The sequence below is a fragment of the Salvelinus namaycush genome, chromosome 1 (assembly GCF_016432855.1).
Source record: "Salvelinus namaycush isolate Seneca chromosome 1, SaNama_1.0, whole genome shotgun sequence".
Classification (NCBI taxonomy): Eukaryota; Metazoa; Chordata; class Actinopteri; order Salmoniformes; family Salmonidae; genus Salvelinus; species Salvelinus namaycush.
Window position 1 is genome coordinate 74,385,307 of NC_052307.1, and position 27,056 is coordinate 74,412,362.

Genomic DNA, 27,056 nt, shown 5'->3' on the forward strand with positions numbered 1-27,056 from the left:
AGAAGGACCTTGGTCAGTGAGGTGATCAAGAACCAAATGACCACTCTGACATAACTACAGAGTTCCTTGGCTGAGATGGGAGAACCTGCCAGAAGGACAACAGTCTCTACAGCCCTTCCCCAATCTGGGCTTTATGGGAGAGTGGCCAGACAGAAGCCACTCCTGAGAAAAATGCACATGACAGCACGCCTGGAGTTTGCAAAAAGGCACGTGTAAGACTCAGAGCATAAGCAAAAGATTCTGTGGTCTGATGAGACAAAAATGTAACCTTTTGCCCTGAATGGAAAGTGTTATGTCTGGAGAAAACCAGGCACAGCTCATCACCCGTCTAACATCATCCCTACCACGAAGCATGGCGGTGGAAGCGTTTCAGCGGCAGGGACTGGGAAGCTGGTAAGGATAAAGGGAACAATAAATGGAGCAAAATTCAGGCAAATCCTTGCTGAGAACCTGTTTTAGAGTGCAAAAGACCTTAGACCGGGGGTGAAGATTTACGTTCCAATAGGAAAATGACCCCAAGCATACAGCCAAAGCAATGCTGGAATTTCTTCTTCAGAAGAATGTGAAAGTCCTTGAGTGGCCCAGCCAAAGCCCAGACTTGAGTCACATTGAAAATCTGTGGAAAGACTTGAAGGTTGCTGTTCTTAGCCACTCCACATCTAATTTAACAGAGCTTGAGAAAATCTGCAAGGAAGAATGGGAGAAAATCCCCAAATCCAGATGTGCAAAGCTGATACTGACATACCCAAGATGACTCAAAGCTGTAATCAGACCAAAGGTGCCTTTACAAAATATTGACTCAGGGTTGTGAATACTTATGTAAATGAGATATTTCTGTATTGATTAATACTTTCTGAAGGCACTGTATATTACTACATTTTGTGATGGTTTTGTTCGTTTTGTTCTCCGGCAAGGTTTTTTCCCCGGCTGTTCGTGCACATAGAGCTTTTTGGTCAAGGGAAGACGATGTTCGGAGCCTACGGCCCTTCGTCGGTCATTGGTCAACAGTAGGGATTCTTTAATGAAGTGTTTGTTGTCATTCAATTATAGATGACTCGTTTTCATGCACACTTTTACACTTGAGAAATACTGCACCAAACATCTTATTAAGATTTTGTGACAAGGATAGTAAAACCACACACACACACACACAGTGCTAACATATAGTCAGAGTGTAGTTGAAAGCCTTGGCCAGGGGCTAGACATACCAGCGTGTGTGAATAGCAGGGAGATGAGGAGCTAAGAGGGTCTGATTACTACTATAAACACCAGTCTATTACCCAGCCAGGAGAGTCCTGTATTGGGTCATAGGTGCCCCGCCCCAAATGGCACCCGATTCCCTATATAGTGCACTACTTTTAACCAGAGCCCTATGTGCCCTGGTCAAAGGTACCATATTTAGATGGGTGCCATTTGGGACACAGCCAGGGAATGTTTGGATGGGAGAGACACAGACCACAGGACCATGGTCTGTCCGGTCTGACCCACAATGGAAATCCCTCAGGGGTCAGAGAGTGTTACAACAGAGCGGTAGAGTGGTCATCAATGGCTTGTATCCCAAAAAGCACCCTATTCCCTATTTAGTGCACTACTTTTGACCAGGGACCCATAGGGCTCTGGTCAAAAGGCATTAGGGTGCCATTTAGGACAAACCCATGGGTTGTCTTCTGTGGTTCACACTGGACTGGCCAGACTACTTCCTAGTCCCAACATGTATGGGACACCAAAATGGACTAGACATCGAATTTTCCTTCAAAAAGGTTGAGATGATTTAGTCTAGCCTTAATGACAGTGTTTTATGAATTATTCTGCTATTGTACAGTCGGGAAGTCGTGAACAGAGCATTATTTCTAGACAGTCATCACGCCCAAAGAGTCAACTAAATTACTGTAGTTTATACTGACGTTGGCTGTAAACACGTTTATTGCAACTATGAAGTTTAAGAGTGTCTGTTTATTTTATAAAAGCAATTCAGATTGTATGCACTAACACACACAGCCCCATAAACAAGCCCCCATGATGTCACTTAATAATCAGGTCCCACTTCTGCTGGAACCAACTTTTTTCTGTCCTGCTATCCACGACACGCCCATACTGACAGTATGATCAGACAGGTCAGGCAGGAGAATGGGGCTCCACTGCAGAACTAGGGGGAACACAAAGTTCTGCTCTGTAACGTCCTGGCAGCGGCATGGACACAAATTGAAGAGGAAGAAACAGTGGGAGGGAGAGAGAGGGAGGGAAAAGGAGAAGGGAAGTAGTAGAGGGACAAAGAGAAATGAGAGAGAGAGCAAGAGAGCGAGAGAAAGACAGAGAGAATCTGCCTGTCACAGAGTTAGGCAGAAGGGCAAAATTACAAAGGAACACTTCTTTTTATGCTTCTAACTAAGTTGATGCTATTACTGTAAGACTGACATCAATGTCTACCCATGCAATGTCTTATGTAATGGACATTCTTTTCAATCAAAATGTTTAACACAGGTTTTTCAACTTTTTTAAATTAATGATGTCTGTTGAAGACCAACATATTTGATTTCTTTAAAAAATAATTAAAAACCACAACATATTGTCTAATAATTTCTACTCACTCAATAATTTCTACTTGTCTGTACAATTTCATTTCTGCTAATAAATTATGGGAAAACCCTGTTTTAGGCCTACTTGGAATGCATGATTACTATTAGAACATAAACAAATCTGCTAAATTGGAAAAAAACTGAAGTCATGGATCAAGTGTGAAAGGTACATCATACTATCATACTGAACAATCCTTTGCAGCTTTCAGTTTCACTTTAAAAAGCAATGTCCTTCCTTCAATTAATATACAGTATAGGTAATATACAGTACAGTAATTCCATTGTCAATTAACAAATTTGTTAATTTATTATGTCCAGCTATTTACCAAAAAGTATATTGCACACAGGCCCTGCTTTAATATACTACTAAGTGCTCATATCGACCAGCTGATGTGTCTACTCTCCCTGCGATACACTCCCATCTATATTATGATAGACCAGGGGTCTTTAACTCCAGGTCTGGGGGCCACATCAGGACTGCAAGCTGCTTTTTTGTGGTCCTCGACAGAGCCTTTTGTTTACTGTAAATCACAGTGGAGGCTGATGAGGGGAAGACAGCTCATAATAATGGCTGGAATGGAGCGAATGGAATGGCATCAAACACATAGAAACCGTGTGTTTGATACCATTCCATTAATTCTGCGACAGCCATTACTACGAGCCCGTCCTCCCCAATTAAGGTGCCACCAACCTCCTGTGTTAAATCAGTGCTATTCAAACTTTTTCAGCAGGGACCACATTTTTTCTGCAGAATTTCTGGTGACCCCAACCCAAATCTAAAAACACAACCTTCAAATCTCTAAGTTTAGATTTTTACATCAACAAATAACCTTCAATTCATTGTCTTTTCATCGCTCTTATAAAAATTAAGAGAACCAATCTTTCTCAAAAACGTATATTGTCCAATACAATAATCTGTTGGCTACTCTTCATTTTTTAGGTTGCCACCAACTAGGATAAGTCCACGCCGACTGGGATAGGATGTTATTTTTATTTGGCGACCCTGACTCTGAATACCACTGCTGTAAATAGAAGGCTCTCACCCTGGATACATAATGTCAGAGAGCACGGCGGGACAAGCAGCTGCTAGGTCGGCTGGCAAAGTGACATCACACAGAACTGTGAGTGTTTGGAACGTGTTGCAACTGGCAGCGCTGGGGGAAGGGTTTGTCCAACATGTTCCCTATACTGTGCTACTTTTGACCACAGCACATGTACTGCCAATAGGTCAAAAATTGTGCACTACATAGGGAATAGGCTGTCATTTCAGACATACCCTAATTCTACAAAGAGAATGTGAGAGCCCATATATTTAGAATTGACACTGTGCCACAGTCACTGTGGAAAGGATCGAAAACCAATTGGAATTGATCAGTTTTAGCTAGATAATAAAAAATCTGAAAAATATTTGTAGAAATACAAGCTGTAGAGCAGACTTAATCTGGAGCATATTCTATTGATACAAAGTTCTGGAACGTTAGAACCTGACACATTTTTCCCAATGTACATTCTATACATTAGATTTCTATGTCCTGGTGCAGAGGAAGGTGTGACTAATTCCAGTGTGGGTCAAGTGTGAACAGGTACGGTATGGAGACTGGGTGAAGGGCTGAGTGGAGCACTGGTGGATTATGGGTAATGTAGTTCTAGAAGTCACAGCCCAGCAGCTCCATGCGCAGGGTGATGCGCTCGTGCCACTCCCAGGGCACAACGCGCAGGTAGCGGGCGTAGAACGGAGGCTCAAACAGGTTCTTCTTATGCATGTTGTTGTCAATGTTGCCTTGGAAAATCTGTCAGGGAACACACACATCAATGCTTAACTACCAAATCTGTCAGGGAACACACACATCAATGGTCAATGGTTAACTACCAAATCTGTCAGGGAACACACACATCAATGCTTAACTACCAAATCTGTCAGGGAACACACACATCAATGGTCAATGGTTAACTACCAAATCTGTCAGGGAACACACACATCAATGGTCAATGGTTAACTACCATATCTGTCAGGGAACACACACACACACACACACACACACACACACACATCAACGGTTAACTACCATATATGTTGTATGGTGTGAATAATTCTACATCTGAACAAATATGTCTATAGTTAAATATGCATGTTGAAAGGGACTCATGAAATGTCATTTTCTGCATTATACACAGTGTGCGGGAGTCCTTCTCAAGGTTCACTTCTGTTTTTCAATCTCCAACCCAACTGTGTTAAGACATTACTTCATGTGTGTAACAGTTATTGTTCAGATAAACTTCAATATTCACCATATTCATTGAAACAGTCATTTTTAATGGTACTACTGAATGGGAGGACAGATCTATTATGAACCAATATGTAAAGGTCAAAGGTCAATGTCTGAGGCCTCCCATCAAGGGTTGTAAAATTGGTCTGAACTATGACCTCATTCATGATGACAGCCTTACGACCCAAACACAACTCCCCTCCCAGTCCCTCTGAGGAAGCCCCTGGCTACGTCATATAATGTCAAGGGTCTACACTCAATGAAAAGATTGGTTGTTTATACGTCACTGAAGGTCATTGAATTATTCAGTGTAGGCCCCCAATGCAAATGTAAACAGCCCCTTGCTTGCAGCACTCCTATGGGGGTGAAGATTGGCCTCTCCTATTCCACTATCCCACACAGAGAGGGGGGCTACAGGGGTGAGCGTCACTAGCACTGATCCAGCCAGGGGCAAAACAGGAAGTAAAGAGATCATTCACACAGAGGGCCAGGGGATACACTCCACACACAGGGTGGGAGTCCGGAGAGGGGGTCCGTACATTGGCACGGAAAACACAGTCAGGTCCCAACTCATGTCAACAAACTGTGCAGAGGTCTGCAAAACCCCTTATCCCTACTGTCAAAATCAAATAGTCAGGGTAAAAAAGATTAGAGTATGTCTGTGTTGTTTTACTTTTAAATGGCTTTCTCTCCTTTCCTTTATGAACATTGGAATGGCTGGGTAGACTTATCATCTAACAGATAAGTGGCGATGATGGAGAGGAGACAAGGAAAGGAAGCTAGTTAAGCTTATCAGAACTATGAGGCTGAAAAATACTTATTTTGTTGGGGAGCCCCAATATATGAGACTGTCATAATGAGAATACGTTGTGAGCAGTGGTTCACAGACCTTCTCTGTGTTGGTGTTCTCATCCTTCACCAGGTTCCAGGCCTGTCCGTCGTCGCTGTAGGCCACTTTGAAGGCGGACACAAACTGCACCACCCCAAAGTCCTTGGCCCCCTGGGTGATGATGCCTGTCAGATGCTTGGTCTTCTCCAGGTCCACCTGGGACAGGATCATGGAGGACAAGACAGTAACATATAGACCAGATTAATGATGAGATAATACCTTCAATTCAATGAACCCTGTATTTTGGTATTTACGAAGTAGCTCTTTTCCCAAGGTCAAATTAAATCACAAAACGTGTCTTGGCTACTGTAGAAAAACCATAGTAGAAAAGAGAAGGATAGTTCACACATTGATTTCAGGTGAAAAAATTAAAAGATTTATTCCATTTCAAACGTTTCGTCCATCTGACCTTCATCAGTGTCATAAAAACCTACAACTACTACAAGGTAGACTCCCCTCACAGGAATGTCTTCACTTTTCAGAATAAGAAGTGTGTGCGCGGGGTGAAGTTTATAAACAAAGATACTACGTCAACGTATGTCAGACTCCTATCCCTGATGTCTGTTTTCCCACACAATTTGTGCTCAATATTGAATAGCTGTTTCATCATATAAAATAGTATGAAGCAAGAACAGATGTCAGAATCCCACAAGGATGATAAAAATGATCCATGACTTTTTGTGTTACAAATCATATTAGGAAGAGAAAGTGATCCTTCCTCTAAGCACTGTTTCCATTGATATCTAGATGGTATTTAGTAAGAAATGATGCAGTAACAATCTGTACACTCTGGTACGTACTACAACTAATTCAATACAACTGGGAACTACCTGGTAGCTAAAAGTTCCCATCCTAAAGACACAAACAAGTAACTCATAGGTTATTACTGTATGAATACCATTTTACCAAGTAACTTCCAAGTAATTACCATGTCATTTCTAAACCGTAAAATAAAGTGCCACCTGTAATCCTTTGTTAGAGAAGACAGTTTAAAATGGCAATGTGGGATTGGTACATACATGTATTTTACTTACACTACTGTTCAAAAGTTTGGGGTCACTTAGAAAGGTCCTTGTTTTCCATGAAAACATACATGAAATGAGTTGCAAAATGAATAGGAAATATAGTCAAGACGTTGACAAGGTTATAAATAATGATTTTTCATTGAAATAATAATTGTGTCCTTCAAACGTTGCTTTTGTCAAAGAATCCTCCATTTGCAGCAATTACAGCCTTGCAGACCTTTGGCATTGTAGTTGTCAATTTGTTGAGGTACTCTGAAGATATTGCGGGTATCTTAGATATTACTATTTAATGAAGCTGCCAGTTGAGGACTTGTGAGGCGTCTGTTTCTCAAAATAGACACTCTAATGTACTAGTCCTCTTGCTCAGTTGTGCACCGGGGCCTCCCACTCCTCTTTCTATTCTGGTTAGAGCCAGTCTGCGCTGTTCTGGGAAGGGAGTAGAACACAGCGTTGTACCAGATCTTCAGTTTCTTGGCGATTTCTCGCATGGAATAGCCTTCAAAAACAAGGCCATTTCTAAGTGACCCCAGACTTTTGAATGGTAGTGTATATAGCTAGCTATTGAATGGTAGTGTATATAGCTAGCTATTGAATGGTAGTGTATATAGCTAGCTATTGAATGGTAGTGTATATAGCTAGCTATTGAATGGTAGTGTATATAGCTAGCTATTGAATGGTAGTGTATATAGCTAGCTATTGAATGGTAGTGTATATAGCTAGCTATTGAATGGTAGTGTATATAGCTAGCTATTGAATGGTAGTGTATATAGCTAGCTATTGAATGGTAGTGTATATAGCTAGCTATTGAATGTATCACTAGCCACTTTAAACTATGCCACTTTATGTTTACATACCCTACAGTACTCATCTCATATGTATATACTGTACTCTATACCATCTACTGCATCTTGCCTATGCCGTTCTGTACCATCACTCATTCATATATCTTTATGTACATATTCTTTATCCCTTTACACTTGTGTGTATAAGGTAGTAGTTGTGGAATTGTTAGGTTAGATTACTTGTTGGTTATTACTGCATTGTCGGAACTAGAAGCACAAGCATTTCGCTACACTCGCATTAACATCTGCTAACCATGTGTATGTGACAAATAAAATTTGATTTGATTTGAATGGTAGTGTATATAGCTAGCTATTGAATGGTAGTGTATATAGCTAGCTATTGAATGGTAGTGTATATAGCTAGCTATTGAATGGTAGTGTATATAGCTAGCTATTGAATGGTAGTGTATATAGCTAGCTATTGAATGGTAGTGTATATAGCTAGCTATTGAATGGTAGTCTATATAGCTAGCTATTGAATGGTAGTGTATATAGCTGATATTGAATGGTAGTGTATATAGCTAGCTATTGAATGGTAGTGTATATAGCTAGCTATTGAATGGTAGTGTATATAGCTAGCTATTGAATGGTAGTGTATATAGCTAGCTATTGAATGGTAGTGTATATAGCTAGCTATTGAATGGTAGTGTATATAGCTGATATTGAATGGTAGTGTATATAGCTAGCTATTGAATGGTAGTGTATATAGCTAGCTATTGAATGGTAGTGTATATAGCTAGCTATTGAATGGTAGTGTATATAGCTAGCTATTGAATGGTAGTGTATATAGCTGCTATTGAATGGTAGTGTATATAGCTAGCTATTGAATGGTAGTGTATATAGCTAGCTATTGAATGGTAGTGTATATAGCTAGCTATTGAATGGTAGTGTATATAGCTGCTATTGGTTCTTAAAGAATAGACGTTTAGCTGCTTTACTCCATTGTTTGTAAACAATGTAATTTTAACACTAACTTCAAAACATGGTTAAAACTATGCTTTTGAGCTCATGGATGTTCAGTCCTTGCATCCATAGCTCTGTCTATGAATTTGAGTGTGGTTCAATTTCTCCAGGCCCCATCCCTTAGCTGTTTACCAAAACAAGTGGTTTGTTTTTGGAATCCATATTGCCCCTTTAAAAGAGGAGATCTCATCATTATATTAGCGCTGGTGGAGTCAGTCTCACCTGTAGCCACTCTGAGCGGTTGTTCGTGGCGGGGGACCAGGCGTTGGTCTTGCCCTGTTTGTCTAGCCGGGCGAACTGTGGGTGCCAGGTGAAGGCATCAATGCCCCAGGTGCGGAAGGCACTGGACGCCGAGAGCTGTCCATCAGAGACGAGGCGGGACTTCATGCCCATTGGCTCAGAGCAACCTGTCGTGTTGGAATATACTGTAAACGAAACAGCAGAGAGACAATGATGGACAGGAAAGGAGCGGAGGTGAAAGACAGAGAACCAATAGAGAGAAACCAATGACCACACCCAAGTGAAGAACCACCCACTCAGTGGAGTACATTACAAGGAGCCTGTCCTCCTAATTTATCCCTCCACCAGCCAACACTGCAGCTCAAGGCATGTAGATTAGCCACTTACTGATTGATCGATTGATTTGACAACATGACATAAACAGTGACGGACAGATAGCATGACATAAACAGTGTAGGATCGTTAGCATGACATAAACAGTGTAGGACAGATAGCATGACATAAACAGTGAAGAACAGATAGCATGACATAAACAGTGAAGAACAGATAGCATGACATAAACATTGAAGAACAGATAGCATGACATAAACAGCATAGGACAGATAGCATGACATAAACAGTGTAGGACAGATAGCATGACATAAACAGTGTAGGACATGTGGCATGACATAAACAGTGTAGGACAGATAGCATGACATAAACAGTTAAGTATACTGTAGATAGCTTGACATACACAATGTAGGACAGGTAGCATGACATAAACAGCATAGGACAGATAGCATGACATAAACAGTGTAGGACAGATAGCATGACATAAACAGTGTAGGACAGATAGCATGACATAAACAGTGAAGTGTACTGTAGATAGCATGACATAAACAATGTAGGACAGGTAGCATGACATAAACAGTGTAGGACAGATATGTATGGCAGATTATTTCCTGTGTAAAGGCACAGTACAGAAAGTCAATAATAAGACCAAGTAATGAAAGCAGGGAATGAAAAGTACCAGACAGATATTGATAATAAACAAATATCAATTGTATAAAGGAGGCATTGAAATGAATAGGAAAGGTGAGGCAGGGAATAGGAAAATAATGGGGAATAGGAAAATAATGGGGAATAGGAAGTGCCCAATAGCCTTACTAGCAGCAAGTCAATTTGAACTGTAGCTCTATACACACTGAGTAATAGGGTGGGGCTGGAAACACATATGGACATGGTGTGTGAGTGTGCGTGAGTGTATGGGTGGTGCTTTCGTCAGGAATTCCGTCTCCATTGTTGCACGGCATGGGTCTCCCTCTGAATGCTGTCCAAACCATTCCCTACAGTATGTGGTCTAACCATAACTAAATCTAGACTAGTGTTAGGCCATCTAAACAAACCCCTCTTACTGTCAGCAAGCTGGACAGAAGAGCCACAGTGTCAACACAAGGAGACTGCATGTACCCAACTTAATGCCTTTTACTTGGTGGGCTTGTAAGTTTTCTCAAGATCTATTTGTGGTTCAGGCAGAGGACTCTGAATGTCCCTGGGGTTTTGAATGGGGTTTTATTTACAGCTGCATCTCAATAGTCTGGAGTGGCTTCCTCTCTTATTCTCCTTATTATCATCTGATGTAAAAAAATTCTATCACCTGTCCTGAGTTTCCAGATCGATGCAGACGAGGAGGAAAGGAAGATAATTAAAACTATTGAGATGCAGTCTAGTCGTCTTTCCTCTCTATTTTCCCGTGTAGAGGTGTCTGTTTACCATTGAGCTCACAGCCCACCAGCTCCATACGCAGGGTGCAGGCCTTGCGACACACCACAGGAATGACACGGATGAACTGGGCCACGATGGGAGGGTCAAACAGGTTGGTCTTGGTGCTGTCATTATCAATGTTACCCACAAACACCTGTGGCACAGGGCACAGAAGTGAGGTCACCAAGTTGTTACAGGCATTCATGTGGGAGCAACTGTACAGCTCCAAGTAAAACACGCCAGTAGGAACAGATCTAGGAACAGATCTAGGAACAGCTTAAACCTCCCACCATTCTGACCTTAACCATTAAGAGGATGAAACGTATCTGACCCTTTATTGTAGACTGTAGGAAATGGGACAACTGTTTAAATGAACTTACACTGAGTCACTAACTATAAATGCATATTACTATGGTAAAGTCATATTGTAAAGTCACCTTGTCCTTCCTCTGTCCCGCTGGTCTGTAGGGGGTGTAGGTCTTACCATCAAAGCTGGAAGACACTTTAAAGACCTTAATGTACTCAGCTATGCCCATTCGACTGGCACCCTGGGTGATGATGCCAGTTAGGCGCATCTTCTTTTGCATGTTGATCTAGGGTCAGAGGTCAGAGAGAGGTCAGACAGGGGTCAAACCACTAATCATCCTCCCCACTGGGATTTAGATGATACACTCTTAGAAGAAAAGGGTTCCAAAAGGTTTCTACAGTTGTCCCCATAGGATTTTTTTTTTTGTTCCAGCTAGAAAGGATTCTACATCGAACCCAAAAGGGTTATTGCTGGAACCAAAAAGGGTTCTTCAAAGGGTTCTCCTATGGGGACAGCCAAAGAACCCTTTTATGTTCTAGATGGCACCTTTTTTTCTGAGAGTGTACAGTGTATGGCTGTTTATATGTCTACTGCATGCTTAGACTTTACTAGAGCTGTGTGGCATCATTCAGACAAATCAAAAGGTGTTTCATTTCTTTTCCATGACAACGTCCATAGAGAGGCCAGATTGAGTGACTTCATCAAGTAGAAAAGCATGTTTCAAGCCAAGGTTTAGTCTGGACCCATGAGGAGCTGGCCACGGTCCACCAGTGGGTTATGACCTACCATTTGAGAACACGATTACCACATCAAGTGATTATTTACTAAACTGACTTTGTTCTCTAACCTCCATCCAGGGGTTCTTGTCATGGTTGGCGGCGGTCCAGGCGTTGACCATGCCCTGGTTGTTGAGCCGGGCCAGTTCTGGACCCCAGCGCTGAAGACCCATAATGCCATAGTGTACAGAGGAGGCCGAGATCTGAGACTCTACGATTTCTCCTCCCTCCATCCCCATCAGAGAGATACAACCTGGAACAAACACATACACAGACATACATATGTTATAACGTCTTACATAGGTTATAGTTGTACTTACACAGGTTATAATCTCTAATATGGACATACTGGTTGTGACTTAAAGTACAAAGAGAGACAGTTCATAACGTGTAATACACAGAGTTGTATACATGTTTCAGTCTCTACTACGCTGCGATTCCCCTGCCCTATACTTACGGAGCTGGCATTGCTTTCCAACGTAGGGTGAAGGGCACAGGCAGGTGTAGTCACCATCCAGATCTCGACACATCCCACCGTTCTTACATGGCTGCTTCTCACAGTCATTCACATCTACACAGGACAAGCACAAGAGATAGACACAGTTATATAGAAGTTGGGTATGTCATCATAATAAACCTTGTCCTAACATAGGAATCTGACATGGGACTTCATAATGTCACATAATAAACTGTGTCCTGACATAGGAATCTGACATGGGACTTCATAATGACACATAATAAACTGTGTCCTGACATAGGAATCTGACATGGGACTTCATAATGACACATAGTAAACCTTGTCCTAACATAGGAATCTGACATGGGACTTCATTATGTCACATAATAAACCTTGTCCTAACATAGGAATCTGACATGGGACTTCATAATGACACATAATAAACCTTGTCCTGACATAGGAATCTGACATGGGACTTCATAATGACACATAATAAACCTTGTCCTGACATAGGAATCTGACATGGGACTTCATTATGTCATCATAATAAACCTTGTCCTGACATAGGAATCTGACATGGGACTTCATTATGTCACATAATAAACCTTGTCTTAACATAGGAATCTGACATGGGACTTCATAATGTCACATAATAAACCTTGTCCTTACACAGGAATATGGGACTTCATTGTCACATAATGATTTTCTGGATGGATTTGTTTCAGGAAGACATCAAGAAAGACTAAACATTGTTGTCCTTATCTGGTCATATAACTAGATTTGCTCTATACAACCAGACCATAACGATTGAAAATACATCAGAATGAACCAGTTCTGCCCACTGGGTCTGACATCTAAAACCCTCCCTGGACCTGAGCAGGAGAGAACACAGTCTCTGATGGTTAAATGCAGTACACTTGTACCCCAAAGGTAAATCAGATATAGCCCAGTAGTAAGACTACCTGGCATGCAGGCTAATCAGCCAGGTGGGTGAACCTTGAAGCACCACAAACCACCAGCGTGCCTCCATAATGCCTCTCTGCAGGTGTGTTCTCTAAGACACAGGGGTGATGACAGGGGCACAGTTGGGGGAAACTTTGGCGCCAGGCATCATAAATTATCACAGGTGAAGGGCAGGGTTGTGGTTTTGGGTGTGTCCTATGTTGTGCCTGCAGGGTGAGGTGATCTGGGAGTAGTCTATGGTAGTCTGTCCACTGCTGCAGCTCTTTCTAGTCCCCACCAGGGGGCTCAGTTGTATTATAAATAACATGGATTTATGCCTGGGCTGTATTCATTAGTCCACACCATAGCAAACCATAGCAAACTGTTTTGCAACAGAAAACATTGGTAGGTCCCTCTCTGTTTGATTCTGTTTGGTTCTTAATGAACAACAACAACAAAAATTATTCAACAAGGTCATTGGCGTCAGGGGAATTGTATAAGTGATTATTGTTGTCTGATAAAACCGTATATTTCAAATGGTGGGTCGGTACCCGTTAGTGAGTCATTACTGATTCGTTCTAGAGTGTGGACCTTCACAAAATCTGCTTTGTTCATTCATTCAGTGCCCGTGAGTCACAGGAAAATTCCAAAATGGTTTGGTGGGTCATCGGACAGAAATATTAGGTAACCATAGAGATAGAACATCTTGATATTGTAATTACTCATCCCTGGAATTTTAAAATAGGCCATAAACAGTATACACAGTGGTTGAAAACTGTGTTTATAGCAATCTAAGTGTCTCTGGGAGCCACTTCCAGGTTGTCTAGGGGGCATCTAGGGGGCAGACAGCACTTTAACACTACATCTCTGTTTAGCTGCTGTTCCCGTTAACTCTAAGAGGATTGGTCCCAACTCTAAAACCCATTCCGCTCAACGGCGTGACAACACACACACCCACACTGAGAAATACAAGCACACACACCCACGTGCATGCATATACACAGAAAACACACTCACACACACACACACCCTCCAGTCATTCTGAGAATCTACTCAGTAAATAACATCTCTGACCTTGATTAGGTAGATTAAATGCCGTAGGTGTGTCTTTAGATTGTGTGTGTGTGTGTGTGTGTATGTGTGTGTGCGTGCGCCTGCATGTGTGTATGTGTCTACGTCTGTGCCAATGACAGACAGGGACACTGACAGAAGGAAGAGTGGTTTGATCCATTCTTAGAAGGAAGGGCAGAAGATTCTAGAATAATGGGGACCATAACAAACAGCAGTATATCCAACCACTACCCAAGCAGGAGAATGTTGGTGTCAAAGATGGACTAACAAGACAGTACTGGGATCCACCCTCCCTACAGGCCTATAACATCTATGACGTCTGGTGGAACAAGAACAAACGTGGGCGGTGACAACCAAACAGCAAAAACACTGCAATAGGTGGTCAGACTAGCAGTTAGAGGTTATAAATATGCTATGAATCATCTACAGTTTTGTAGTCGCATCAGCGCGCCTGGTTTTTCAATCAGATTCTGGACTTTCAATGGAAAACTTGGACAAACCAAGGAAATGAATGGAAAGGACAAAGGTTATAGTGGCATTAGCCTCCTAGATCCTAATCTGGAATGTGAAAAGTCTTGTACCAGTCCATGCATGAATATCAGTTTGTTTTAATGAGATGGCAACTACTGACCCAACTAGCACTGAGGCTCTCAATAGCGAGGCCTACTGTGTAGAGAGCAGGACTGGCAGCGCTCTCCTCGCTCTGCTAAAGCCTTCTGAGATTAGAGTGGACCATGGCTAATTGCTGTAAAGATGCCTCAGAGGGAGAATTCCTGGCTGGCTAGGGGGGTATTAGAGAAAACCTGGTAGAAGCTTGTACACACAAAACATGCAACTTAGAAAAAGTCAGTTGAACATAAATATCCAAGATGTCTGAATTTAAAATTGGGAAATTGTTGAGCTGACATGGTATACCCCATTAACCCAATTATTTATGCTCAACATGAGTCCAATTTTTTGCCTTTGCAAGTTCCATTTGACTTTATTACATTTTTTGTCAGGGACCAGTTTATCATTATTACATACAGTACCAGTCAAAAGTTTGGACACACCTACTCATTCAAGGGTTTTTCTTTATTTTTACTATTTTCTACATTGTAGAATAATAGTGAAGACATCAAAACTATGAAATAACACATATGGAATCATGTCATAAACAAAGAAAACTGTTAAACAACTCAAATATATTCTATATTTTAGATTCCTCGAAGTAGCCACCCTTTGCCTTGATGACAGCTTTGCACACTCTGGCATTCTCTCAACCAGCTTCACCTGGAATGCTTTTTCAACAGTCTTGAAGGAGTTCCAACACACAGTACGCTGAGCACTTGTTGGCTGCTTTTCCTTCACTCTGTGGTCCAACTTATCCCAAACCATCTCAATTGGGTTGAGGTCAGGTGATTGTGGAGAACAGGTCACTCCATCACTCTCCTTCTTGGTCAAATAGCCATTACACAGCCTGGAGGTGTGTTTCGGGTCATTGTCCTGTTGAAAAACAAATGATAGTCCCACTAAGCGCAAACCAGATGGGATGGGGTATCGCTGTGGAAGCCATGCTGGTTAAGTGTGCCTTGAATTCTAAATAAATCACAGACAGTGTCACCTGCTTGGCACCACCACACCATCACACCTCCATGCTTCACGGTGGGAACCACACATGCGGAGATCATCCGTTCACCTACTCTGTATCTCACAAAGACACAGTGATTGGAACCAAAAATCTAAAATTTGGACTCTTCAGACCAAAGGACAGATTTACACCGATCTAATGTTCATTGCTTGTGTTTCTTGGCCCAAGCTAGTCTCTTCTTCTTATTGGTGTCCTTTAGCAGTGGCTTCTTTGCAGCAATATGACCATGAAGGCCTGATTCCCGCAGTCTCCATTGAACAGTTGTTGAGATGTGTCTGTTACTTGAACTCTGTGAAGCATTTACTTGCACTGCAATCTGAGGTGCAGTTAACTCTAATGAACTTATCCTCTGTAGCAGAGGTCTTCCTTTCCTGTGGCGGTCCTCATGAGAGACAGTTTTATCAAAGCACTCTAAGAAACTTAAAAGTTCTTGAAATTTTCCGGATTGATTGACCTTCATGTCTTAAAGTAATGATGGACTGTCATTTCTCTTTGCTTATTTGAGCTGTTCTTGCCATAAATATGGACTTGGTCTTTTACCAAATAGGGCTATCTTCTGTATACCAACCCTACGTTGTCACAACACAACTGATTAGCTCAAACGCATTAAGAAGGAAAGAAATTCAACAAATTAACTTTTAACAAGGCACACCTGTTAATTGAAATGCATTCCAGGTGAGTACCTCACGAAGCTGGTTGAGAAAATGCCAAGAGTGTGCAAAGCTATCATCAAGGCAAAGAGTGGCTACTTCGAAACATCTCAAATATATTTTGATTCTTTTAACACTTTTTTGGTTACTAAATTATTCTATATGTGTTATTTCATAGTTTGATGTCTTCACTATTATTCTACAATGTAGAAAATAGTACAAATAAAGAAAAACCCTGGAAGGAGTAGGTGTGTCCAAACTTTTGACTGGTACTGTATATTTTAGAGGCTGAAATATGACGCATTACTACTCAAATATTAAAATTTCCTTTGCAACACAAATAGGTAAGTTGTTTTTCAAATTCAACTCACACTGAGCAGACATTATTAGGTTAGTAGAGTATTCCATGTCAGCTCAACAATTTACACATTTCATGTCCAGCCAATTTGGATATTTAAGCTACATGGATTTCTTGAATGTTTTACAGTGTAGATAGGTGAAAGGTATGTGGTGGAACCTATGCTGTTGCGTATCCAATTTGGTTGGATCAGTGATTGCTCTGAAGAAGGATGGAAACTATTCAAACAGGATCCAATACTTTCAGAATGCATTGTTCTGGCCAGTCAGTGCTCACTCACTCTCTCACACTCTCACACTCACACACACACACACACACACACACACACACACACACACACACACACACACACACACACACACACACACACACACACACACACACACACACACACACACACACACACACGCAGTATTTAAAGCCCATCCATCAGTAGCCCACGCTTCACCACATCCTGGGTGTGTCCCTGGGATGCACTGCAGGCAGAGTTACTTCTCCTCACCATAGAAGGGTTTAGAACACAGGTTTTTGTTATCCAAATAAATGTTGTAAATGTCATCATAACGACATCCCTGTTTTTAAAGGTGCAATCTGCAGTTTCGATACAATAACAAAGCCACCCAGCTGCTGTTTTGGTTAACAGCTGAGGGAAGGGGCTGGAGAAATCAACATATTTCTAATTCATGGACAGAGCTATGGATACAAGGACTGTCCATACATGATCTCAAAATGATAGTTTTAACCATGTTTGAGGCTATACAGTTTTTGACTGCAATTACATTGTTTACAAACAAGTTTAACAAACAAGAGTAAAACAAGTTTATATTTGGGGTTCTAATAAGGTACGACAGTTGATCTAAACTCATGAGAAATGGGCATGTATAATTAATTTTAAAAGTCTAAAGATGGATGTATTTAACACAGATTGCCCCTTTAATGTCATGTTACTGTTATGTCATAGTGTGAAGCCAAAGGGACATTTCCATATCATGTGGATAATACAGTTGTTTTAATCCATTCTGCTCCATGTAAGCACTTACAAAAGGTCCCTTTGGATATGAGTGTCTGCTAATGACTGAAAGGTAATGTCTTTTCTGTACTACTCACATATTTAAAATGATTTTTTTTAAAGTAAGGACCAGATTGGACCCCCAGTGAAGGTCAAAGAGCTAGATCACAACTTCTTCAAAAGCTGAGATCACACTGAACATCTTATGCCTTCCAAGCAGGAGATTGAAAGGAGATTCATATCCACGATTCACTCAGTCATGCTGCATTTAGTCAAAATGGCTGGAAAGCGCTTTTTCACTCTAAGAGGCTTGGGTGGGTTGCCATTTCCTCATTCGCTAACAGCTCTCCAACGAGCTGAATGAAAGTCTTTCATGAATCATGAGCTCACCACAATGCTTTCTTACACTCATGCACAGAGTGGAAAACGTCTCAGGCGTTTCCAACTTTTACACCCATTAATGTAAATAATGCCTCAACACGACCTGCCATGACACACCATTCAGTCTGTCAGTTTGATGTTTTGACCGGAATGGTGGAAGTTAGGATTGGGGTAGTGGACCCTACCCAAGCCAAGCTCTGGTTCTCCTCACCTAAAACAATTTGGCATTAATTGTTTTCGATTTAAAAATGTATCTTAAGACAACAATCTAGGGGAAACGCTGAGTAGCACAGACATGTTGGCCATGTTCGACTACTTCCCTATTACTTTCACCAATCCAACCAACCAATCCAGATCTGGGATTACTTGAAGGAAAGCCCGGTCGGCAGGGCGAATTAGGACAGGTACAGTCACAAGTAAGGAACTTACTGATCTGGCAGTGCACGCCCTCGAAGCCAGGCTGGCATTTACACACGTACTCGCTGAACACGTCTCCTCGTCTGGTCGGAGTGATGACCTCACACGACCCATCATTCCTGCAGGGGTTGGGAATGCAGGGACCTAAGATAGGATTGACCAATTATAAAGACGGGACACACTCAAGGAAAAAAAATCTAGAAAATGCTTTCATTTAATGAAAAACAGTCAGGTTTAACGAACAGAAATGGAAGCCAGTGCCTAGGTGCCAGTCCAATAAATTAGCTTTGCTTCTAAAAATGAAGTGACAAGACAAGACCAGTATACTGAGTATATTGAATTGTCCCATTTGAAACTCAAAGCTTTGTAAATACGTCCGCCTGCCTTGACCATATTTGGCTAGCTCTACTCTTCCTTACCAGTCTCATTGACCTGTCTTGAGCATATTTGTCTAGGTCTACTCCTCCTTACCAGTCTCATTGACCTGTCTTGACCATATTTGGCAAGCTCTACTCCTCCTTACCAATCTCATTGACCTGCCTTGACCATATTTGGCTAGCGCTAATCCTCCTTACCAGTCTCATTGACCTGTCTTGACCATATTTGTCTAGCTCTACTCCTCCTTACCAGTCTATTTGACCTGTCCTGACCATATTTGTCTAGCTCTACTCCTCCTTACCAGTCTCATTGACCTGTCTTGAGCATATTTGTCTAGCTCTACTCCTCCTTACCAGTCTATTTGACCTGTCCTGACCATATTTGGCAAGCTCTACTCCTCCTTACCAGTCTCATTGACCTGTCCTGACCATATTTGGCTAGCGCTACTCCTCCTTACCAGTCTCATTGACCTGTCTTGACCATATTTGTCTAGCTCTACTCCTCCTTACCAGTCTATTTGACCTGTCCTGACCATATTTGTCTAGCTCTACTCCTCCTTACCAGTCTCATTGACCTGTCTTGACCATATTTGGCTAGCGCTACTCCTCCTTACCAGTCTCATTGAGGTGGCAGGTGTCTCCAGTAAAAGCATCAGCACAGATACAGATGAATGGGTCCTCCCCCACCCCGGTCACACACATCCCTCCGTTATGGCAGAGATTCACTTCACAGTAATCTCCTGGAAGAGTGAGAGAGAGAGAGAGAGAGAGAGACGGGGGAGAGGGAGAGGGGGAAGAGACAGTGGTAAAGAGAGGGAGAGAGGGGGGAGGAAATCAAATGAGGTGAGAGATAGGAGTGTCACAGGGTGGCCCCATAAAGGCACGATATGGAGCCTCCATGCACCTGCCATGTTTTAAACAGTTTGACAATCTCTGTGTCAAAAGGCAGTCACACCTCACCCCAATGGCCTCTCCATTACATGTGATCAATCATATCTTACATCACAGCATGAAGAGTTGGCGGCTTGATAAGGGACATCCCTGGACTCCTGGCCCTGTATTCACAAAGCATCTCACAGTAGGAGTGCTGCTCTAGGGTCAGTATATTCTTTCAGATCATAATGAAAAAGATGACACGGGCAGGGAAGACCTGATACTAGGTCAGCACTCCTACTCTGAGACACTTTGTTAATACAGGCTCTGGCACTCTAACGAGAGTCGTTTCCCTCCATGAACACAAAGGAGATGTGGTGATGTTGAGGGCCAATGTTAGCTGGGAGGTCATAGAGGGCCTAAGTGCTGACTCACAGAGCACAGGAAGGAGAGGACAGAAACATCCAGAGGGAGACAGGTGGTTTTATGGTTCCACTAAGCCAAGAGTGACCTTACAGTCCTCCATGACATGACATACCAGCATACTATTCCAGTTCATAAAACAGAATCATAGTTGCTTTACAATGGGTAGGTTCAATGACATACAGGAGTTTGAAGAGGTAAGCTGAGAATGGTCATTAGAGTTGACACTCATGAACAAGCTCCCTGCCTGAGAAAAATAGTTGGTGTGCTCTCTGTCAAGTATTGCTAAGTAGCTTACTATAGAGTTACAGGTATACTTGATGTAGTTACCCTCTTGGTACAATGTAGTTACTAAGTGTTTTAGATACCCAGGTCTATGTAATGTAGAGGGCTGCATGGTGGGGATCTCACTCCTCTCACCATTCACCTGGGCTGTTCTATTCATCAGTGGGTTTTACAGCCTCTGTCAACCATTTGTAGTGAACATACTGGCTTTACTACCAACTGACAACAGACACCCTACAGCATGAACACCAGCGTTAAAACACTTCCTTTGAGGAGCTCACAAAGGGGTGAGAGAAAGTGTTGTGTTGAAAGTGTACGAGGCATTTCATGATTTTGTGGAGACTCCTATACTCTTAGAAAAAAAGGTGCTATCTAGAACCTTAAAGGGTTCTTTGACTGTCCCCATAGGAGAAACATTTTTGGTTCCAGGTAGAACCCTTTTTTGTTCCATGTAGAACCCATTTGGTTCCAGGTAGAAACCTTTTGGGTTCAATGTAGAACCCTTTCCACAGAGGGTTCTACCTGGAACCCCAAAATTCCTCTGCTGATTACAGTCAGGAAAGGGAGGGATGGAAAGGGGAGCAGAAGTGACACCTGTCTTTGAGTTTATGGTTCATGACAATAAATCATCAATGGTATCAACCTGTTTCAGTTTCTTTCACCAACTGTCGGCTATTCAAGTGGAACGCGACCCTCGTGTTGTGTACAGTCGTGGCCAAACATTTTGAGAATGACACAAATATTAATTTTCTGCTGCCTCAGTTTGTATGATGGCAATTTGCATATAATCCAGAATGTTATGAAGACTGATCAGATGAATTGCAAAGTCCATGTTTGCCATTCAGTTAATTTGCATCCCCAAAAAACATTTCCACTGCATTTCAGCCCTGCCACAAAAGGACCAACTGACTTCATGTCAGTGATTCTCTCGTTAACACAGGTGTGAGTGTTGACGAGGACAAGGCTGGAGATCACTCTGTCATGCTGATTGAGTTCGAATAACAGACTGGAAGCTTCAAAAGGAGGGTGGTGGTGCTTGGAATCATTGTTCTTCCTCTGTCAACCAAGGTTACCTGCAAGGAAACACGTGCCGTCATCATTGCTTTGCACAAAAAGGGCTTCACAGGCAAGGATATTGCTGCCAGTAAGATTGCACCTAAATCAACCATTTATCGGATCATCAAGAACTTCAAGGAGAGCGGTTCAATTGTTGTGAAGAAGGCTTCATTATTAACAGACCAGGGATATACTGTACCTCAAAGTGGATTCCATTTTCCTCATTTCAGGAATGACCAACACTTACAAATCACATCAAATCAAATTGTATTGGTCACATACACATATTTAGCAGATGTTATTGCGGATGTAGCAAAATGCTTTTACACAACACTAGGGTCGCGTTCCACTGCTCAGATGTTGCATGCATCAACCAATGGTTGCTGCGTGCCAGCCACTTCATTGACTGTGTCATCGACTGGCAGATTGATGTGGTTATCTGATAGGTAACATACCTATACAGGCGTTGTAAGATCTGACAACGTCTAAGCAGTGGAACGCGACCTAGGTGTGTCGAGGGTCAGGGGGCTTGAGCCAGGTATACCACCTGAACCTATCAACACACAACATGGACAGGTGGTCGAGGTAAACATTCCTGCCGCACAAATAAGAGTGACTATACAGAGCTCATTCTATCACCAGAGAGAAACTGATGATTCTCTAAATTCTCTGAAGATAATCTGAAAATCTCTGCATTATAAGTATTCCAAGAGATGTTGCAAAGAAACTTATGTTTTGTTGTATAGTGATGCGGAGATAATTGAGCACATTGTTGCCTAAGCTTACAGGTAGACCTTTCATGACAGTAGCCATACACCTGTACACTCTTAGTAAAAAGGGTTCCAAAAGGGTTATTCATCTGTCCCCATAAGAGAAACCTTTTGGGTTCCAGGTAGAACTCTTTTGGGTTCCATGTAGAATCCTTTGTGTAAAGGGTTCTACCTGGAACTCAAATGGGTTCTACCTGGAATCAAATGGGTTCTACCTGGAACCAAAAATGTTCTTTAAACAGTTCTATGGGGACAGCTGAAGAACCCTTTTAGGTTGTAGATAGCAGCTTTGTAGGCCGATAATGCTGCTTTACAGCGGGAACAGGTAACATCACATACGGATGATTCCTATTCAATCGGTACAGCTTCTTATACACTTACTGTGAAGCATATCTTATGGAAATACAGTATACTGTGTGTACATTAGGACTAGTAGAGAACAGATCCTACTTGGGGGTGGCAGGTAGCCTAAAGAGTTAGAGAGACAAGCCAGAAAGCGGAGGGTTTCCGTGTAGAATCACAGGCCCGACAGTAAAAACCTGGTGAGAATTTAATATCCTAGCTGCCATCTGCTCCAGGGGTGCTGCGCAGTGGCTGACCCTGTGCTTCCAACCCTTCTGTGTGTGAATTGGGGTGGGTTGAGTAACAAAAATACATTGCTAACCATATTTTTACATTTAAGTACAGGCTTGACAGTCTATCATCAAAAATCACATGGCAACAATATGTCTGAGTCAAGCGTTCAATTACATACATTGACTCTTTGGGGTGCCCTAAAAATAGCAGACAGGACTGAAATAATACCCGTCACACTTTTGAAGCGCCACCTTTGATGATCTTTTAGGTTTATGGGGGTTGTCATCACTAGAACCTTGGTCTGAACAACTGCACTCACCTAGACCATTTGAGAGAGGTACAGCCCTCTGGATTGGATCGTGGAATTGTCTGAGGCAAAGAGTAGCAATCTTCACTATCTAAGCTCTAGTGATATATTTTCAGTGGGAATACGTGATAAATGTTTAAAACATGATTTACACAGAGCTTGAAAAGTGTGTTTGAGTAGGTGAGAAAGAAAATCACTTGACTGAAAGCACACTTCAAATGTCATTCTTAGCTGAGCAATGCAGGGAAATGTTATTCATGATGAGTTGAATGATAAACTAATCATGGATCATAGAAACTGACATCCCTTCGTTTTACAGACCTGACTACACAAAAAAACTAATGACAAGAAAATGACTGTTTCCTGATTAAAAAGAGTGTGCCAATAACTTTTTCCCTCCCATTATGTTTATCCCTTGCTGTCTCTGCCTGGCCGGTTCCCCTCTCTCCACTGGGACTCTCTGCCTCTAACCCTATTACAGGGGCTGAGTCACTGGATTACTGGTGCTCTTCCATGCCGTCCCTAGGAGGGGTGCGTCACTTGAGTCACTGACGTGGTGTTCCTGTCTGGGTTGGCGCCCCCCTTTGGGTTGTGCCGTGGCGGAGATCTTTGTGGGATATACTCGGCCTTGTCTCAGGATGGTAAGTTGGTGGTTGAAGATATCCCTCTAGTGGTGTGGGGGCTGTGCTTTGGCAAAGTGGGTGGGGTTATATCCTGCCTGTTTGGCCCTGTCCGGGGGTATCATCGGATGGGGCCACAGTGTCTCCTGACCCCTCCTGTCTCAGCCTCCAGTATTTATGCCGCAGTAGTTTATGTGTCGGGGGGCTAGGGTCAGTCTGTTATATCTGGAGTATTTCTCCTGTCTTATCCGGTGTCCTGTGTGAATTTAAGTATGCTCTCTCTAATTTTTTCTTTCTTTCTTTCTTTCTTTCTTTCTTTCTTTCTTTCTTTCTTTCTTTCTTTCTTTCTTTCTTTCTTTCTTTCTTTCTCTCTCTCTCTCTCTCTCTCTCGGAGGAGGACCTAAAACCTAGGACCATGCCTCAGGACTACCTGGCGTGATGACTCCTTGCTGTCCCCAGTCCACCTGGCCATACTGCTGCTCCAGTTTCAACTGTTCTGCCTGCGGCTATGGAACCCGGACCTATTCACCGGACGTGCTGTTTTCAACTCTCTAGAGACAGCAGGAGCGGTAGAGATACTCTCAATGATCGGCTATGAAAAGCCAACTGACATTTACTCCTGAGGTGCTGACCTGTTGCACCCTCGACAACTACTGTGATTATTATTATTTGACCATGCTGGTCATTTATGAACATTTGAACATCTTGGCCATGTTCTGTTATAATCTCCACCCGGCACAGCCAGAAGAGGACTGGCCACCTCTCATAGCCTGGTTCCTCTCTAGGTTTCTTCCTAGGTTTTGGCCTTTCTATGGAGTTTTTCCTAGCCACCGTGCTTCTACACCTGCATTGCTTGCTGTTTGGAGTTTTAGGCTGGGTTTCTGAACAGCACTTTGAGATATCAGCTGATGTAAGGGCTATATAAATACATTTGATTTGATCATCCAGCCCACATTTGGATGTCCATCTCCTGTGACATTTAACCTTTTCACTGAGATCTACAGGTGAAAAGTTGGGACATTGCATTGTAAGTGTCTGATGCAAGAGGTATTGGCCAGAGCAGTCAACACAAGAGAGTTGGACATGAGAATGACAGGCAAAATCAGCAGTTATATCTGGTATTAATGAAGTGTTGGCCTACAGACAGTTACTTTGCTTAGTTCTTTTACAGTGAAAAATAGTCATCTGAATAAAATCAATACAGGTAAATGATACAAATATGAACACCTGTGAGTAACCAGTACGTGTGTAATGGAAGAAGGATGCCAGAAACTTGTTATAACTCAAAAATACTGTTGGTTGAAACAGTGTACTGTACAGTAAGTGTATACTTTCTATTTGTGAAATAATTTGTATCAAATATGAGAGTAGAGGGCTTTATGTTTCTAGAACCTCAGATGCAGTCTGTGGCTGTTTTAGCTGCCAGAGCCAGTCTACCTCTGAATGTAACATATAAAGTCCTCTGAATGTAACATATAAAGTCCTCTGAATGTAACATATAAAGTCCTCTGAATGTAACATATAAAGTCCTCTGAATGTAACATATAAAGTCCTCTGAATGTAACATATAAAGTCCTCTGAATGTAACATATAAAGTCCTCTGAATGTAACATATAAAGACCTCTGAATGTAACATATAAAGTCCTCTGAATGTAACATATAAAGACCTCTGAATGTAACATATAAAGTCCTTGCACGTTAAAGGGACAATCTGGAGTTGCTACATCCATTTGTGAACTGTTAAATTAATGACATATAGCCATTGATTATTGAAGAATATAATTTATAAATGCTTCATGATCTTCATCAGAACCCAAAATATAAGCTTGTTTTACTCCAATGTTTGTAAACAAAGTCAATGTAAATATACACTGTAGGTCTATAGCGTCAAAACATGGTTAACACTATCATATTGATCTCATGGATGGTCAGTCCTCATGGATGGTTAGTCTATCTGTGAATTTGAGAGTGGTTATATTTCTCAAGCCACATCTTTCAGCTGTTTACCAAAACAAGTAGCGGGTCAGACGTTTTGTTATTGTTTGAACTCCGGATTGTCCCTTTGAAGGATTAGGCTTTAACAGTAGATTCTTGCGATAGGGTTGGATGAGTTAACCAACTAAATAAACGGGACTCACCTTTCACTGAGCAGACGGCAGCGATAAGGACACAAGCGCAAATAAATGTCAAAGGGCACAAAAACCCGTGACGTTTCATGTTGATTTCTCGAGAATTCCCCACTCTTTCCGAGAGTAGACCAGATGGATAATGTAATACGGAGATACGGCTAGTTTCCCGGCTGAGATTGACAGGGAAGGTAGGCGGGTTCTAAATTAGCTGGTTCCATGGATTAATGCGCGGGTGGGCGCGTCGGAGGCTGGAGTAGATCCCTAAACCTTGTACTGTAAAATTTGTGTTAACATTTGTGTTTCACTTTATATATTTTTTCATAAACACTTTGGAATAGACATATGTACTCAGAGAACTTACTATGTTGGTGAAGTCTGGCTATAGTATAAGAACAATGGTAGGCTAACATTTTTCGCTATAAGTAACTAATGTACCCTTTATAGTGGGTACCTTTACCCTTCCCTCTGCAGATCTGGACCTGGGGGGTTTGATGTCCACATTTTGAGTTTTATCGCTTCCTAGTGGTCGTTTTTCTCAATGAAATAGAACAACTTGTGGCTATGGTCAAACCATAGAGATAGATAGAGGACTCTATAGTGCCCAAAAGCACATTTTAGCATGGGCAGCGCCATTGAGGACTTTCGCAATATTGAAGTAGTCTACTGGGTAGGGACTTCCTATGGGTTAAGGAAGGATCACATAATTCCATCCAGGTCATCACAATGAATTATACTTGTGAGCAAACATTCCATAACTACAGGTGGCAGTAAAATGCCAACCTTGGCTTTTATACTTGTTCAAACAACACACTCCAGGTGGCAGTATGCCCCCTTTCAGTTTGTTTGCCAACTCATAGAAGTAGTAGAAGAAGGAAATTGACTACTTCAAAATGTGTCCTCTAACTCAGGGGTTTCCAAACTTTTTCACTCAGGACCCTCTTCCAGAATTGGAGAACACCCGCTCACCCCCCGTGTGTGTGCGCCACGCCTATTTATATGAGAACAAGCCCTGTTCATGAGACAAATTGCTCACACCCTCTTGTTGGCGTTGAGGAACATGTGCAGGTTTAAAGATTATTTCCTGCAATTACACACAT

General features: G+C 42.0%; 1 protein-coding gene across 3 annotated transcripts; it reads right to left on the bottom strand.

Annotated features, from left to right (window-relative positions):
• Positions 1-2,478: 2,478 nt before the first annotated feature.
• LOC120048758 (lactadherin-like) lies at positions 2,479-26,157 on the bottom strand. 3 transcript variants are annotated; one of them, XM_038994968.1, is made up of 10 exons: positions 25,969-26,157; positions 19,535-19,660; positions 18,556-18,687; positions 12,086-12,199; positions 11,700-11,881; positions 10,983-11,138; positions 10,555-10,699; positions 8,785-8,969; positions 5,733-5,888; positions 2,479-4,366 (listed from the first exon to the last, which is right to left on the bottom strand). In XM_038994968.1, exons 1-10 carry the CDS (start codon positions 26,045-26,047, stop codon positions 4,223-4,225), a joined length of 1,419 nt encoding a protein of 472 aa, XP_038850896.1. In that variant the 5' UTR covers positions 26,048-26,157; the 3' UTR covers positions 2,479-4,222. The 3 variants fall into 3 exon arrangements, with proteins under 3 accessions (XP_038850896.1, XP_038850887.1, XP_038850903.1); XM_038994959.1 differs by having other exon boundaries at positions 8,785-8,987; positions 25,969-26,156; XM_038994975.1 differs by lacking the exon at positions 25,969-26,157 and adding an exon at positions 21,145-21,292 and having other exon boundaries at positions 8,785-8,987.
• Between the last annotated feature and the right edge of the window lie 899 nt (positions 26,158-27,056).